Source organism: Scomber japonicus, chromosome 18 (assembly GCF_027409825.1).
Source record: "Scomber japonicus isolate fScoJap1 chromosome 18, fScoJap1.pri, whole genome shotgun sequence".
In the NCBI taxonomy this organism is placed as follows: domain Eukaryota; kingdom Metazoa; phylum Chordata; class Actinopteri; order Scombriformes; family Scombridae; genus Scomber; species Scomber japonicus.
In genome coordinates, this window is record NC_070595.1 from 11,863,610 (window position 1) to 11,881,855 (window position 18,246).

Consider the following 18,246-nt stretch of genomic DNA (forward strand, 5'->3'; position numbering starts at 1 on the left):
GATTGGGACAGCCTATCAGCAATCACCTTCAGCCAAAGTCAACTCCATGGTCAGGTTAGATGAGAAATGAAACCATGGAGGAAACAATGGAAGAAGACGCAGCAGGTCCATCTCGGCCCGGGATGAAAATGTCTTGATTTTACTTTCAATTCCTTTTACATTCTCCAAGGCATTAACATTAACATTTTTCATAACTCCATCTAGGACATTTCTATACATAAATGTAAGCACTGTGGCAGTAGTAATGCAACTTGTCTCTTGCCCAGCTGAGATTGGTTCCAGCTTCCCTACGACCCTCTAGAGGATAAGCAGTCATGAAAATGGATGGATGGATAGTATTGACAGCAGTAACAGTAGCGGTGAATAAAAAGCTCTGTTGCTTCGGCTGATTCAAACAAGAAATATAAATCTCTCAAGATTAGAAAATAGGCCTATTTGCAGTATAATGTCTTTAAAAAATGTGGTATTATTCAAACACACATACATACGCACGCACACATGCACACACACACACACACACACACACGTTTATTTTGAGCATGACGTGCATGTGCTTAACTTGAAAGCAAAAGTCTGAATCTTAAAAACTGTTCATATTGTGACCCTTGTGAGTATCCCCCCCATATTAAGTCTCTAAGCCAAATTTTCTTCACAAATCTACATTTATTCATATGTTTAAAAATAAGTGCACTATTTGTTAATGGACAAAAACATTAACAATGACACTTTATCATAGCACAATTTCTTTTTAAAAAGTTGACATATTTGTGAAATTTTTTCTTTAGAAAATGTCAAACATATCAGACTAAAGGGAAGATGTTCAGTGGAGTAGTTGTTTTTTTAACCCTCTCAAATGTTATAATGGGGGACAGACCACTCAGCACTTGTTGAGTTTAATTTACAAGAGCTTTTGGTTTTACTTCCCTGCTGTAAACACATCTACCCCCCCCCCCCCCCCCCCCCCAGAGTGAAAATGTATCAAACAAAAAGTATGTCAAAACTACAGGAAAATCTAAGTTACTTTTGTTTCTTTGAGTTTCTTTTAACACAGAAAACTGTTATGTGTGATCACTACGGGTTTAACTGATTTGCATGACAGCCAGCCAAAGGAGGAGGTCCAGAGTAAATCCAGAGGGAGACAGACTGTTGACATTGAGCAATATTGCACATCCAACTCTCCAGCAGCATAGAATGATCATGCCATATCACATAAACTAAACAAGGCTTATATGTGTGCAGAGGGAGGAAGATTTATCCAGGATCTCATCTTTGCTGCCTTGAATGAGCAGGATGTTGACGACAGCAAAGATTACTTAAAGTGAATCTTTGTGGAAATCTAAACAATCAAAAGCATATCATATATCACATACCTAAGATGTTTCAAAGCTCATTCTGAACTTTATGTCAGTGTCATTTGGCTGTTTCTTTTGGTTTCTCTTTCCTTATCAGTTAGCACTTGACATGAACATACCAAAATATGCTATGCTATGCATGTAAGATCAAATGTTTTATGCATTGCGTGAGTTGAAATGTCCGGTGATGTTGGCATTGATGCCTCAGTGTGACCCTGCCTTCCTATCAGTGTGTCACTTTTTAAGAAAATGGTCATAGATTGTGTGCAGAACAGAAGGTAAAGAAAGCCCCAACATGCTGGTAACTAACATTGGCAGACCACAGTGAGTAGGCAGCTTGGTCACAGACCTCAGTCCTTTTACAGATGCTGAATGATAATTCATGTGTTTTTTCATCAGAATCAGATGTACTGATTGACATTGGAAATGGCCCTTTTCATAAGCAGTGGTGATAAGTGCAAGGCTGATAATGAAGACCAGGCTGGAAATAAACCGCCATTAGTTGAGAAGCTGTAAGATCACAGCACTCAGTGGTGTGGAAACTCACTGATGGACACGTGCTGGTATGTGACACAAACTCACTATTTCATCAGATTAGACTATCGTGACTGACAGTTGACAGTTGACAGCTGTCTTTTGGCACAATCAAAATCAACACCACTATAGCAGAAGAGATGAACATGCTGCAATTAACGGTTATTTTCATTATCGATTCATCTGCATATTATTTTCTTAATTCATCATTTAGAGTCTATGAAATGCTTAAAAATGTGACACAGGACATGGTGACATGGTCATATTAAGTGCTCTTGTTTTTCCAAGTAACACTTGTCATGGATGTTGGGGGGAAAAAATTGCAAATATTCACAAGAAGCTGGACCCATCATTTATTTGGCATTCATGATTCATAGATGAGGCAGTTCATTTTCTGATTCATTTCCTGATTATTAACTAATCATTACAGCCCTACTGACATCACACTATCACATGCTTTTTAAAATAATTAATTCTCATGTTGGTCTCCTCTACACTGTAAAAAAAAACCCGTCAATTTCACGGTGAAAATCTGGCAGCTGAGTTGCCAGTTTTTCCCTGTAAATTTTACGGTGAAAGTCTGGCAGCTAAGTCGCCAGAATTTCACCGTAAATTTTACGACGAAAGAACATTCGTTATTTTTAACGGTGAAAATCTGGCAGATCAGTTGCCAGAATTTCTCCGTATATTTTACGGTGAAAGGACATCCGTTATTTTAGCGGTGAAAATCTGGCAGCTGAGTTGCCAGAATTTCTCCGTATATTTTACGGTGAAAGGACATCCGTTATTTTTAACGGTGAAAATCTGGCAGCTGAGTTGCCAGAATTTCTCCGTATATTTTACGGTGAAAGGACATCCGTTATTTTTAACGGTGAAAATCTGGCAGCTGAGTTGCCAGAATTTCTCCGTATATTTTACGGTGAAAGGACATCCGTTATTTTAACGGTGAAAATCTGGCAGCTGAGTTGCCAGAATTTCTCCGTATATTTTACGGTGAAAGGACATCCGTTATTTTTAACGGTGAAAATCTGGCAGCTGAGTTGCCAGAATTTCTCCGTATATTTTACGGTGAAAGGACATCCGTTATTTTAACGGTGAAAATCTGGCAGCTGAGTTGCCAGAATTTCTCTGTAAATTTGACGGTAAAAGTCTGACACTCAGCTCAGCTTAAACCTTAACCCTAATAAATAGTTAATCACAAGAAATCACAGAAATGACCAGTTTCCCATAAATAGTTACTTTATTCCTATAATTTACAACTCTCTGTGCCCCCATCTCTTAACATAAGTTTGCCGTTTTGAGCGTTTTGCACCAAATTGTCTTAAAAGACTTAAACAATGGAAAATCTGGTAAAAGTCCCAAAGAGTTCAACAGTCTTTCGGTGTAGAACGTGCCCCAAAGTCCAAACACCATAGAAAGGAGCCAAAGGTCTTGCCTTTCTGTGGCATGCAAAGTCAAAAAGGGGGCTGTTCTGGTGATCCAACCTGGCTTGAAGGTGTGTGAACGATGAAGGTATGCCGCTTTAACATCTGCTGGTTCCACTGCGTGAATCAGAAGCACCAGTGCAAGCACAGAGCTGTGAGAACAAAGACAACATTAAGCCATTAGAACTAATGGAGTAGACAGAATAAATGACAATTTATCCGTTACAAGAAATCGCCACCATTTCAGTGGGTGCATAGTCCATCTGTTAAAATGCAATGCTGTAGTGGAACCTGAAGATGACAACACTGCTCAAACAAATAAAGTTAACAGTAAAACACCAATATATATATAGTGTAGGCAAAAGTTTGGACACACGTCAATCAATCAATTTAAATTGTTTTTTTGTGGTGCTTCACAGTACACTTTCATGAAGGGAATTAAAACTGTGCATGAACACCTGTGTGTGTGTGTGTGTGCGCGCCTCCTATAGACCCGTTCAGAGTCGACGTGCTCATGAATGCGTGCGCATCGTTGACTCAAACACACCAGAGATATTGTAGGGATATAACGAGAGACTCCACTTTTCTGGGTGGTTCTACACTCTAGGGGGAGTGCAGACTCCATTCAGAAAGAATGGGCTGCTGCGCTCAGAGCCGTATCTCGACACTGGGTAACTCAGGTTGAGTGCATAAGTCAGGCCAGATAGCATGGCACAAGCCGATGCAATGGAGGACAAGTCATTAAGTACCTCAACACCATCGATGACAAGGCCAATGTCCTTTGGAGGGGAGAGAGCATCACCATTGTGCAGGACAAAGATGGCCATGGCGGCTTTTTCAAGTTCTTCCTCCGCCTCTTCCTGTTGGACAACCTGAAATCAGACAATTAAGTTAGTTTAGATAACTGTACCCAGGGAGGGGAGAGGGGAGATTATTAATTAAATAATGATTACAATTATTGACACACAATTAATCATGCAAGTAGTACATAATATGTGCACTCCTCTGATCACATTCTAATTTTAACCCTCCTGTCGCCCCGGGTCCCAGCCTAGGGTCTCTCCCCTCGTCTCTGTCTCTACCCCGTCGAGAGAAACTCTCCCTCGGACGCCGGGCCAACAGGAGGGTTAAATATCAAAGGGAGGTAGAGAAAGAGAGAGAGAAATAGGGACAGTTGCATGACAATCCAAATAAGTAATTGAACTGAGAGAAAGACAGCAAGGAGATGGAAAGACCCTCAATGTCATTCTCCTGGATACCGGTAGTTATTGATTAGTCTGATCAAACGCCCAGGGCCAACAGTTACATTTAACAGAAAACACCCTGATCTCAGTGCACTGCCATGATTTGCTGACTTACCAGGTACTCTTTGATCAGGTGGCTCACATCTTCACCCAGGTAAATCACGAGCGACTTCAGGAGGCACTCTGTTCAAGTCCACACCCTGTAGCAACAAAGACATATCAAAAGATGAAAGATAAAATACGTATCACCTTTCAACTCACCCACAGAGAGAACTGAACTGACAAAAGAGGAAATCAAATGCAACACATATGCATTTCATACCTGATCCAAAGGTTTAAGGGTGTCCCTGATTTTCTGACCGACAGCTCCACCTTTTTTCCTCATGACCTGAAGAAGCTGACTGCTCTGCTTATCCAAACCAGCCAAGAATCGTGGTTGTAGCGGTACCGTTGTAATTCTTAGGAATTCAGCATTGATCTGAAATATACAAATTAGACAACACATTTCATGTTAAGGCATTGGCAAAGTTCAAAAAAGATCAGGAAAATATAGTGTTTGCCTGACTGGACTCTGGAATAGAGTTTTAACAGCTCATACCTCCGCTTCTTGAAACATCGCTGGCCATCGCTCCTGGAGTTTGTAATGCTTCAGAAGTTCCGATCGTCGTGATTTGGTGACCCCACAGTCTTTACATTTCCACATTCAGCAGATGACTGAAAAGGGGAGGATGGGGGTGGTTGGAGCATAAGAAAGACCCAAATTACATTGGCATTGTTGGTAGAAGTGGAAGTGATACTGAAAACTCAATTTATAAATATATATTACAAAATAGATTATAATAAAATATAAAAAATACATAAAAATATTTTAAATATATTTTATAAATTTAATATACAGTAATATAGGGATACACTTCTGTCTTATATGGTAGGCAAATCCTCACGATTACCACTGACAAAATAAAGCATGAAACATAAGGACTACTTGGAATTTTGATTTTTTTTTTACGTCACACAGGATATTACCATGTGGTATTATTTTAATAATACTTAATGCATATGTTGAACATATGGAATGATATACAAAAAGTCCTTTTGATTTTTTTTTCTATTGCTTTTGACTTTGGATTCAGTCACAGAAAATAAAACTCCATATCACAGGTGATGAACAATAATAATACTTATCTCATAATAATCATGACCATAACCTTACACCTGATACTCAGCTGCATAACTCACATGACATTCAAATATAAACACTTACCCATTAAACGTTGCTTCTTTTAACTATATGAGATCACTGCATGCCTGGAAGAAAGGAGACATTTGTTAATGAGAGCAAACAAGTGTTTTCCATTTGAACACATACAAACACTGTCTTTCTCCTTTTGTTAACACGAAAAATAAGCTTCAAGTCACTGAAAACTATCATTTCTGAAAACTTCAGTGAAAGTGTAATAAAGTTTTCAGTTACTCTGTACTTGTGTGGCAGTAGGTGTGAAGCAGGACGTCAGTTACCTGAAACTCGCGCTCAGACACAGACACATGGCGGCGTCTTCTAAGCTAATGCTAATGCTAACGCTAACCTGTATCGATCCGCTAGCTAACGTTAGCTAATTGTACCAAACAGTCACGGCTAATCATCGACGTTGTGTGATAAAAACAGCGTAAAGTTACATTGTGTAAGAGTGGTGTATGAATGTAGACACATATTTAACAGTCATGCATATTTCTTACCGATTTCTTTCTCTTTTCTTCTGTGAAGTCTTCATGCGGGAAAACAAGATGGCGGAAAATTCAAAGTTGAAGTCTGGTTGTAGCGTGACGTCAGTACGTACGCACGTCACGTGACATGCAACGTTTTCAACTTAAAAGTACAATTGTTGCTTGATTGGATGTTTGTGAATTACTTTGAACCAATGAGACCTTGATTTACATTTAATCACAGTGATATTTTACCTTAAACCAAGTAAAAGACAGAAACATAGCGATTATGGGTCAGTTCAAAGAGAAATCCCTCCTTACATCAATGGTTGCCCAAGTTCACTTTTTTCAGTGTGTGGTATATTCGTTTACAGTGTTCTACCGTTTCAAAAACTGTTTTCTACCTTTTTTCGATTTACAGGTTTAGACTGTTGCATTTTTTTTACGAAAAAAATCTGTAATTTTTACATTTCAGTGTGGTATATTCGTTTACAGTTTACTACCGTTTCAAAAACTGTTTTCTACCTTTTTTTGATTTACAGGTTTAGACTGTTGCATTTTTTTAATGAAAAAAAAATGTAATTTATACAGTTCAGTGTGGTATATTCGTTTACAGTGTTCTACCGTTTCAAAAACTGTTTTCTACCTTTTTTCGATTTACAGGTTTAGACTGTTGCATTTTTTTTACGGAAAAAATCTGTAATTTATACAGTTCAGTGTGGTAAATTCGTTTACAGTGTTCTACCGTTTCAAAGACTGTTTTCTACCTTTTTTCGATTTACAGGTTTAGACTGTTGCATTTTCACAGTTTTCCACCGTGAAATCTACGGATATAAGCTATAAACTGTCTTGTGACTTTTTTAAGGATAAATGTTGTATTTTTTACGGAAAAAATCTGTAATTTGTACAGTTCAGTGTGGTATATTCGTTTACAGTGTTCTACCGTTTCAAAAACTGTTTTCTACCTTTTTTTGATTTACAGTTTTAGACTGTTGCATTTTCACAGTTTTCCACCGTGAAATCTACGGATATTTTTTACAGTGTATATGTTTTAATGAAATACCCGAAATTAACTTTTGTATATCCTATAAATGCTAATTTATAAACTTGCCTTAAATTTAAGGTTCCATTTTTCTAATTTCCTTGAAGGAAGCATGGAGGAACAAGAGCCAATCAGGCGCATGTTGCATCATCAGTTGCTATGTGGCCAGAGACGGGTTGGCAACATAACTTTCAGTTTCGTATTCCAAGAAGACGGAGCATTTCATGGACATAGACATAAACCAAGTACATCTGGCGCCTGCACACACACTTATCATGCCATAAAGTACTGATATGCAGTATCTCTCTCTCTCTCTCTCTCTCTCTCTCTCTCTCTCTCTCTGTGTGTGTGTGTGTGTATATATGAGTGTGTGCATATTCAACTAGTTGTCTGTCAACTGCTGTTATTACATGTGTTTGTGGGATTGCATGTTAACACTTATTTACATGACTGCTTCAGACAACAAGATGTTTTCTTCTCCTTGTCCTCCTCCCTCCACCTGGCCCTTACTTAAACTGTAACCTATTACCTCAGAAAGTGGAGGGGGTAACAGGAAACAGCAACTTCTAAGGACTTGTATCCTCTTCTCAAAATAATGAAGACCCTTAATCCTGGAATTGCTTAAGTAGTTTCATTTCAGTTTCATTTTGACAACGCCCGTTTATTTTACAAAGTTTCCTGATGAAAGCGACTGATTTTACAGTAAATGGTTATTGTATGTTTTGCATTTCAGCAGATGGCTGAAATTTCATACTGAATGCATGATGGTGTAATGTTTTTCAATCTTTCAACAGTAGTAAAGCACTTTGCAACAGTTGGCTATTAAACCACAAGCACGTTTTGGAAAGATTGCTAGCAGTTAGAATGGCACTCTGCAGAGAGAGATAGACTAAAAGTGTGTTGGAGTAGGAGATGATGTGATCCTTGGCATGGACACCCGTTTGATAATACACAAGTAATACAACAAAGTTTGGAGCAACTTGGAATAATCTTCAAACCTGGACTGAGAATATAAAGTTATTGTTACTGTTATCTTTTCCTCCGAGTTTTCAAATTCTCTCAACAAAAACCTGTTGGCACTATTGGCATCTGATAAGCCTTCATTAATGCAACTATTGTTTAATAGGGCCTCACATGGATCACATTTCACTTTGTCAACAGTACTTGAAGCAACAAGCCCACACCTGCACAGCGGGTTTCTTTTTTTTTAGTGCTCTGTTTGGTTTAAACAATCCATGCCAGATGGGCTTAAGGAAATCAAAGAAACTCAGCTGCTTTTTTAGGTCAAATCCCTCTGACTGGACTCAACAGAAACAACCACTGATCTCAAGTTGCCATTTGATCATTAATTAAAATCATGAAGGTAATGCTCAGTGGTTAGCATTAGTTTGCTTTTTTCTATTTCATTATTTCCTCAGCGTTACCATTTTCACGTAAAGCCTCTAATTACAATACATATAATAAATGTTGTTATCTCAGTGTTTGTACTCTGTCCAATAACAATAAAGCTGAATCTTATCTATTTTAATATGAACTATGACACTATAATTAAGTAGTTAAGATGATTTTACATTCAGTATCGTTTTGACACCATGGTAGTATTTTTGCATAGTGAGCCAAGAGACGGAGCATTTATCGCTTTCACAACAGACAGTGTGACTCCAGTGTGATACATTGTCAAACATATGATCTGTTAATAAGTCATGTGTGTAGTCTATCGTGCATTTCATCATACATGTACGCACTTTGAGCTGATGGTTTTCAAATTCAAGGATGTGTCACCTCATTTTTCCTGTATATTCAGACAGTGCTGAAAAGTGGTAAAGTACATTTGTGTAAGAACTGAACTTATGATTTTTGAGGAACTTGTACCTTATTAGAGTAATTGTAGTGTATGTTATTATTTTGATTACTTTACTGACAGGATTAAGGATGTACCTGAAAAAAAACAACTATGATAAGTTTATAAAATATAAAGCATTATCAAATAATAAATCAGCGTCCAGCCTTTTTGGTTGACATTCTTACAAAAAAGGAGTGTCCAGAGTCAGGCTTCTACAAAGAGTATATTTAGAGTATGGTATTGGTTCTTTTATATATATATGAGGGTTCTGAACACCTTCTTTCACCACTGGTTTTAGGAGACAACCAGCAAAAAGGACTCCTCTATTGGTGTTAAGGTGCCTACAACTCACATAATTAATGTATCAACCTCTTCCCCAGAGTTCACACGGTGCCTGTGATGCTCTCCAGAGTATTTATCAAAAGTTAACATCATGATGAAACGCTCTATAAGACTTTTACCAGTACAGCAGTCGGACTGGTTATTCAAAGTTATCTTGGTGTTTCAAGTAAAACCATTGTTTGACTTACTGTGTTTTTACTACTGAGTTGTTTCACTTTCTGGATGACCTTTGTATACTTACAACAGGAGTCATTGGAAGTGTGTGTGCTAAAGGGGCTGAAAGCATTGCCAAACTAAGGAAGTTTCTGAATTAACAACTCTCATACCAACTTCCATGTAAAAATACAAACTTTAAAAAAGTTTGTATTTTGCTTGTAGGTATAAGGCATTTTTGTCAATGGAGTTTGGTTCCATTCACCAGTAAGAGCAGATTATCTGACAGGAATCCTAGTTGTCTCCGATTAAAATACCACAATACTATGTGTGCTCTAGTTTTTAGTGGAGAGAGGGGTCATGCTAGCAACGCATATTTGTAATTGAGCCACTTTTTCAGGCCCATCCACAGAATCCTGAATATAGAAATGTTGAAAAAGAGTTTAACTTTGCCACAGTTCAGTACTAAATAGTTCACAGTCTTTTCACATGTTTTCAGCTATTATTTCCTAACATGTTAAATGGGTTTAAAAAGAAATCTCTCATTGTTCTTTACACAGACTTTAAAAATCCTTCAGTGACTTGATGCTTTGGATGAAGCCATGGACTCCATGGCTCCAAGTGATAGTCCTGAAGCTGGGCTCTTAAGCAGGGCAATGAATCAGAGAGTCTATATTATAAACAATGACATATCATTGTTCTGTTAGTGCACAGGAAACAAAGACTGTTCAGTTGCAGAAATATGCAGCCGGATGAAAAAATTATGGAAGGTTTTTTTTTCAAGTTTGTTTGTCTGTATGCAATACAGAACGTGCGCTAGACCTTTAAAAGCATCCATTCTGCGTGTGTGGAAAAAGCAAGAAACCCTAGTGGAGTAGAAAACAAGATGTGCCCCAAATACTCTGGTTATTTATAACTCAAACATTACAAAAAGCACCATAGTCTGAGAAGGTTTCTAAGGGTAAAACAACATGAGCAGGAGTTTTTTCCTTCAACAATTAATAAGCATTTTTGTGGCCTTATCACATGAATTTATTGAACATGGAAAGAACTGGAAACAGGCTCAGTGGATTTTATGGACTCTTGCTGAGTTTTCAACCACTAAAAGCTGATTCCCATAAAAACCAAGAATTCATGGAAGTCTTCTTACTTTCACATTTAGAAGAATTGGCTGTAGTGCACAGGCCACTCACTATCTCGATTATGCAAGTTTATGCATCTGCTTTGTGAATTAGAAAGTAGTATTAAGTAGTAATGTAGTAATCTATTAATGCCCCAGTGGATTTCCAGAACCTTCTTACCATAATTAGAACTGAAATTCAGCTTCTCATTTCACCTTAACTTCCTCTTTCATCCTGGCTCATTTATGTTATTACAGATGACTGCAGGAAGTACAGTATCAAATTTACTGGATTGGCCCATAGTGTTGATTATCTTCCTTATGACTAACTGTTACAGATAGTACGATTTAGAGGAATAACAAAAGAAAACTTCCATGTTTCCACAGAGCTATCTGACTAATCCTATAGTGATATTCAGAAGTGTATGCTGCAGGTCAGGGAAGTGTTTCCAGAGTAAATGAATAGCAGCAATAAATAGCTGTCCTAAACTAAGTAAACAACTTCCACAATGCAATAAATGTTAGCTTGAGAGTTTGCCAGTAGCAACATGTCGTACTGTCTTGGAACAAACTTTCCTAGTATTGTTTTGATGTAATTGTAATGCAGCTTCCCCTTTTCTTTTAAACATGTTCATTCTTACTACTTCTTACAATGTACTTTTTCTTCTTTGTGGTTTTATTTTCAGTCTACCAAGCCAAAACACACAAAGAGTGGAGACGTTAAAATCACTTTTTTTTAACATAGTGTAGGTGCTGGTTTGCTGCACCAGGGCACTTTAGGATACACTGCCTTAACATTTACATGTGCTGTGAAAACAGCAGTTAATGTTACAGTGTAGTGTTTACTGTAAGATAACAGCTTTCCATTCCCTGAAGCTTCCATTCACACCTTATCATCAGTAGTCCTTATCACTGAATTACATTAGAATAAAGTGAAAGTAAAGAGTACAAAACAGCAATAAAACTGTTTTTTCTTTCTAAATTTTCACCGTGACCTCATATTGAAACTATATTCTGCTATGGAGCAATGCCCGGTGACTGCGTGTAGGGGAGTTGACTTGACATAGGGGCAGTTGACTTGAAGTAGGGGGAGGTGGTGTTGTACTCACAGTACAAGTACAGTATGTAACACATATTATACCCATTACGAAGGTTTTGAAATGTTCAAATTGTGAAACAACAATGAAGACAATCTCTGTGAGGAAGCCAGGAAAAGAAAAGAGAAAAGAGCAAACAATGTAATAATGTAAATACACAATGTCCCGTCAATGTTACCCTTTCTCACTGCTAAACAACAAGAAAAGGAAATAGATTTGAAGTATGTTGAAGCTACGGCAAGGCAAGGCAAGGCAAGGCAGTTTTATTTATATAGCGCATTTCATACACAATGGCAATTCAATGTGCTTTACATAAAACAGAAAAACATGTAATTTGAGAAACTTAAAACATACAATTAACCCCCCCCCCCAATGATAATAAAACAAAGTACAGAAAAATAGAAAGACATAAATAAAATGATTGCAGCATAAAATAATACATTAGCTTTAAAATCATTAAAAGGACACAGCAAAGGAAGTGCAGAATTCTTCTTTGTAGAGTCAGACATGGAGCCTTCATGAACACCTCAGGTTTGGAAAAGTTTCGATTTGATTGCACTCACAAAGTCATACACACGAAGACACACAAGTCGTCTTCTACCAGGTGTGACATGTTGCTGGAAATTGCAGGTATACATAGTTGAATTTGAAGTTAATGAGGACCTCTGAACAACCACAGAATCAGATCATCCTTTTCCTCCTGCAGAAACTCCTAAAGCTCAATGTGCTGTGACATGTTGATATGGTGATCTGCAAATTATAAATAGCAGTCATGCCTTAACAAGACTATAAAAAAAAGGATTTCCCCTGCTCTGCATTTTTCATGCATCTGTCCATGGTCTCATGCAAGCAAAAAAATGTTCACGTGTCTACAACAACAAACACTTATCTACGAATAAAACTAATCCCAGATCATTTTAAGTGCAATATACATGTTAGCTTTCATTTCATACTACTTCCCTACTTCCATATGAATGCATATGTTGAATTTATTTTCTAGCGTGTTTGCCATCTTAACTACTGCAACCATAAATACACACGCAAGGATCCGCAATTACAAAACATAGACCCACTGTTAAGCTCGCTATGTTTCAGTCTTCTCTCTCCCTCCCTGTTTCACAGAAATGAAACTCATGGAACATCCACGCTCGTACAATTAAACATTGACTGCACACAAGTAAACACAAAACACATGTACACATGAGCAGACCATTACACAATGGACTGTATAATATGACATGATGATTTACAATTCAAATAATCCACAATGCATGGACAGTAGGGCAGTCATGCAGCAGCAGCACACACCCACTGTTACATTTAGCATGTGTTTTTATTTAAGCATGATCCTCAAACCCAGTGACCTCGCTCCCCCTGTCTGCCTTGTCTATCTCTCTCTCTGCACTGTGAAAGCAACATTAAACTTTCAAATTACATTAAAAAAACCAAAGATCTGATAACATTTTTTGGTATAAGTGTTTATTTGCCAAGCCACCCACAAAATACACAACGCTACACATGAAGGAATTATTTATAACGTGATAAGCATTGATTGCATTGTCTCAAAAGCAAGTAATGATAAAAACTGAATGAAACTAATTGAAAAAGAATGAATGCAACCAGGACATGCACACAACAATAGAGGCTCACACTAATGGTTTTCAAGTTGGGCGATGGGATACAAAATGAACTCTTGTCCTGTTTCTGTTATGAGGGAGGAACAACACAATGGTGGAGACGTAATGGGCAGTGGTAAATGAGATTGTGGTCTTCATTAGCATGATTAGATATACACAATGGAACCAGCAGGCTAATCTAACCACAAGTTGAGTCAGACTAGTTTAAATACTGACACTATTACCTCACATGCCTTTTCATAGCTATCATCTGTCTGCATGCCTGTCTCTGTCTCTTTAAGCCTGCAGCAGCTGACCTCAGATCTTTCCTTAACTTTCTGTTTAACAGACTCGCTCTTTTCTAACGTTACAACATGTGAAGGATGGGGGAAGGGTTGGGGTGTTGGGAGTGTTGATCCATCTGCCTCTCCTTAAAGCAATGATATATTTATCTGTAATGTGATATTATTCAGACTTGCAAGTAGGAGACAGCTCTTAACTTTCATTTCTTACTATTCTCTCTCAAAATAGTCTCCTAATTATGATGCCATGAGGTGATGTCAACATATGCAGATTCATTAAGTTTGCGCTGCTTGCCAAATAGATGTCTCTTTTTGGCATGAATCACTGATTGAGTAATATGCAATCCAATGCCAAAACGTAGTACTGCAGCACTGTAAGTAGAGAGGAGGGACGTCTGCAGCCAGTATCCAAATGCTGCAACCTTAACAAGCAAGGGGACTTTAATAGATTAGATATGATTATATGTCATCTTCAAATTTGCAGCATCAGTCAATTTTTTTTTACTTATGATTGAAAAACATTAAGTTGAAATGAGATGTGAATAGTTTTCAACAACAGTTAAGTTTGACAATATACAATGTTATTTTAGTTCTGGTTCCAGATATAATAAGAAAATAACCAGTCTAAGAGATTCACTGCCCAATCCACATTGAGTAGTCAACAAGTTCTGATCTTTCATGATGTCATTGATACCACACACTATATACTTAAAAAAGTGGTGGAAACAGCTTGATGTGGCTTAGTTGAAATAAAGTTTTGAAAGTCAAAATAGCGAAATGACTGTTACGATGTCACAATACCAGCATCACTAAGATGAATCACCTCAAATGTGAGGGTTGGATGAAACTCTTTTTTCTACAGAAGTGTCTACTTTTAACAGCAAATGAAGAAGTGCAACAAGCATGGACTTGATTTCACTTGTGCTCCTTGTGATTATTAATCACAGCTGCTTTTCCCCCTTCAATATTTACTGTGGATGGGGAAAAAAAAGAGTTTTCCTGTTAATGTGACATGATATCATAAATGGCTGCTGTGTAACAGAAACTTCTATATGACTGTTTGGGCACATGCACCTTTACTGGAAAGGAGAATAGACTTCCTTACCTGATTTATCTGAGTGAGCAAAGGTTAATGGACTTTAATCTTCGTGCAAAATCTGCTTAAACTGGCAAATGATAGCGACATAATAATAATCCAAGATCATAGAATGCCTTAGGATGTTTTTCATGTTTAATCAAACTGTACCATTTAATAAAATATTTCATCTCCTAGCAAACATGAGACGTCAACGTAACGTCAAAACTTTAAAAAACGATCACTAACAACACTACAGCAAGATCATCTCGTACAAGCTGCCATTACTCGGATCAGCCTGTGTTTTCTGTAAACGCTGTCATGTGGGTTTTGTGGTTTTCGAGAAATTCTCAAAATACAACGCGAGTTCAAATAAACTGAGAGAGGCAGAAACGAACCGAGTTTAGTTTCACTTTCACTTCTTCTAATGATCGCGGCTGACTGTAAAGAGCGCGACAGGCGGGGCTTAGACTATAAAAACGTTGGAAACTGTGACAACGCTTCACACATGATAGTATAATTTTGAAGGGTAGAAATCACAGTCAAGCAAGCAGGTCGACGTTATTGTATCCATCGGGCCCCCCAAGCCTCGTTCTACCCTATCTACCCAGCGCTGCGACACGGATTGCTTGCAGGATATTTACCGCTGTCAGTCCAGTTTACGCACTTTGGGATTTACAAAGAAATTGAGCTTTAAACAGCCGCTGTTGTCAGAGCGAAACGGTAAGGACTTTTCTGCTGTACTATTAGAGGATTTAATAGATATGGCTGCTTTTTTGCAATTCAAGTGAAGTAGTGAAATAATTCAAGGATTTGTGAGTGTCCAGCTGGTAACAGCTCGGAATGGAAACAGAAGGGATACATAGTCTAAACTAACTGAATTATGATCAGAATGTCTTTTTTTTTAATCTATTGACATGGTTTGGACATGTGATTCTGATTTTCTGGCATTGAGATAATAAAAAAAAATCCCCCAAGTTTAACGCAAGTCATCATCCAGTAAATTATTGATAACCTTTTCCTGGCCTTTAACACGACTTTTGAGCAACTTGTAAGCACGATCTTTAGATAAGAGGTGAAGGTAATATCAACAGGCTGCTTTTCTGTTACAAGTTACACAGGGCATGTCTGTAAATACAGAAATGTCCTATGTAACTTGTAAAAAAAAACAACATAAGACAATTCAACAGGTTCAGTCCAACTTCAGGTTGTTACTATAAGAGAGGGGGGTTTAGTGTTTTAAATGTCATTTAAATGTCCTGAAAAAGTCATATAAAACCAAAACTACTTTCAGCTCACAATGTATAACTATTTTAATTCTATTTATTATCTGACATAAGCCCCATAACGTTTGATCACAGTCACTAAGAAACAAGTGATAACAAACTACCCAGATAAGCATCAGCAACTCTGTTCGTGTGTATGTGTGTGTCTGTGTGTGTCTGTGTGCATGCAGTGAGTGTACAGTAATCTGGCTGTGGCTGACATCAGCCAAACCGCATTCCAGTCATATCAAACTTAGTACCACTCAATGGAAACTAAAATGAATTTCTAACCTGTACTCAGACAAAGTTGCTTAATTATGCACTCAATACTGCACGCACACTTCATTTCGAGCAACAAGGCCTTACATGGTCTTTATCTGAGTCTTGGTTTTAAAACTGTGTGTTTAGCCACTAAGGAGGAAGATTTAACTCTTACCTGACTTTACTTAGACCAAGCTGTTGTAAAAATGATGCAAGTTGCTTTGTTTTATAGTAATTAATGAATATAAATAATTATGGTCATGATAATAACTTTTTCTTGTCTTGTCTCTTCCAGAATGTCAGTGTGGTGGTCAGAGATGGGAGAGGGTTTGGGGCCTCTCTCCCCTGTAGGATGGTAGCCGACAGCACAGTGGAAGGCCACGACAAGACCCTCGTGTCAAGCTCATCATCCTCGTCCTCATCCTCGTCCTCATCCTCATCCTCATCTTCCTTGTCCTCATCATCGTCATCATCATCACTATCATCATCGCTGCAGAGGCACGAGTTCGCCCTGGGGCCACACCGCACAGAGTCCGAGCAGCTTCAGCGTCGGGCTGTTCCAGAGCCAAACCAGAGATCTGTCCCCTCTGTGTATCTGACCCACTTCCGGACCTTCAGCTGCAAGGAGGACTGCAAGATCATCACGGACACAGCATCTAAGCTAGAGCACAGCGGCTTCTACTGGGGTCCTCTGGGAGTGGAGGACGCACACCGCATGCTGCGGGACGCTCCACTGGGCAGCTTTCTAATCCGTGACAGCAGACAGAAAGACGTGTTCTTCACGTTGTCCTACCACGCTAAGAGTGGACCGGTCAGCGTACGCATTGACTACAAGCGGCAAAAGTTCTCACTAGCGGGCAACGAGCGCACCTTCCCGACGCTCTTTGCCCTCTTGGAGCATTACATCAGCTCTCCCAAGAAGAGCCTGAGCATCCCATACAGGAAATGGGAACCAACCCTGCAAGAGCTGTGCAGGAAGCGCATTATGGAAATGTGCGGTGGAGCAAGCCAGGTGTCAGAGTTGCCACTCACCCATGTTGTCAAAGACTTTCTGTTGGAATTCCCTTACAAGTTATGACCTTGCCATGTGGTATTTTTGCAGTATTACTATTAATTACAATAAGGCAGTATTTACAACGTACCTGTCAGAAGCGCTCAGTAAGGCCTCCCCATCATGAGGTGGATTTTAAGAGTGCATCGCCAGGGTTACAGACAACATCAACTTTCTCCTTTGTGCTGAAAGACTGCAAAATGTTTCATAAAAGACTTTATCTTCACAGTCAAGCACAGTCAGTCTCCAGGTGGACGGAGTTCATTTGTGACATTTCACTATATGTTACCTCTCCAGACTCCACTTGCATACAGGCAGAGCACCTTTTGGCCTTGAGCAAGCAAAAACCAATGGAAAATGCTGCATTAAGAGAAAACTACAGAGACAATGGAGATATTAAAAAGACACAGGAACTGGTGGAGTCCACTGTGACTGCTATCCTGGAAACCGCAGAGTTTGTTGTTGCCCGTTTGCGACCTCCAGAGGGCCTTAAATATTTAATGATGGGCTGCGAAAGGACACTGACATTGCCTACAGAGAGGACTCTTCAAAACACAACGGTCTCTTAAAAATATGGAGGTGTGGTGGCGAGTACAATTGAAACCATCACCTGTAGGATTTGATTTATTTTTGTAGCAGATTGCAATACTCTAATGCCTTTGAATGTTTACATCACTCATGAATGTCTGCCAACACTGATGGCTCAAATACCACTTGACATGTCTTGCTTGCGGATCAGATGGTACTGGAGTTGAGTTGTGATATCAAGATGTACTGTATGCAGAGGTCTCACATATCTGAATATCTTAATCTAATACTGA

General features: G+C 38.6%; 1 protein-coding gene and 1 long non-coding RNA gene across 2 annotated transcripts; one reads left to right on the top strand and one right to left on the bottom strand.

Annotated features, from left to right (window-relative positions):
- Positions 1-4,155: 4,155 nt before the first annotated feature.
- On the bottom strand, positions 4,156-6,360 carry LOC128379151 (uncharacterized). The gene is made up of 6 exons (XR_008323387.1): positions 6,292-6,360; positions 5,819-5,862; positions 5,153-5,268; positions 4,877-5,032; positions 4,670-4,754; positions 4,156-4,182 (listed from the first exon to the last, which is right to left on the bottom strand). It is a non-coding gene; the product is annotated as an uncharacterized LOC128379151 (long non-coding RNA).
- A 9,048-nt stretch (positions 6,361-15,408) lies between these two features.
- Positions 15,409-18,246, top strand: socs1a (suppressor of cytokine signaling 1a). The gene is made up of 2 exons (XM_053338424.1): positions 15,409-15,571; positions 16,670-18,246. Exon 2 carries the CDS (start codon positions 16,727-16,729, stop codon positions 17,450-17,452), a length of 726 nt encoding a protein of 241 aa, XP_053194399.1. The 5' UTR covers positions 15,409-15,571; positions 16,670-16,726; the 3' UTR covers positions 17,453-18,246.

Coding starts and splice junctions, on each gene's coding strand:
- socs1a (XM_053338424.1), top strand. CDS start 16,727: ATGGTAGCCGACAGCACAGTGGAAGGCCACGACAAGACCCTCGTGTCA.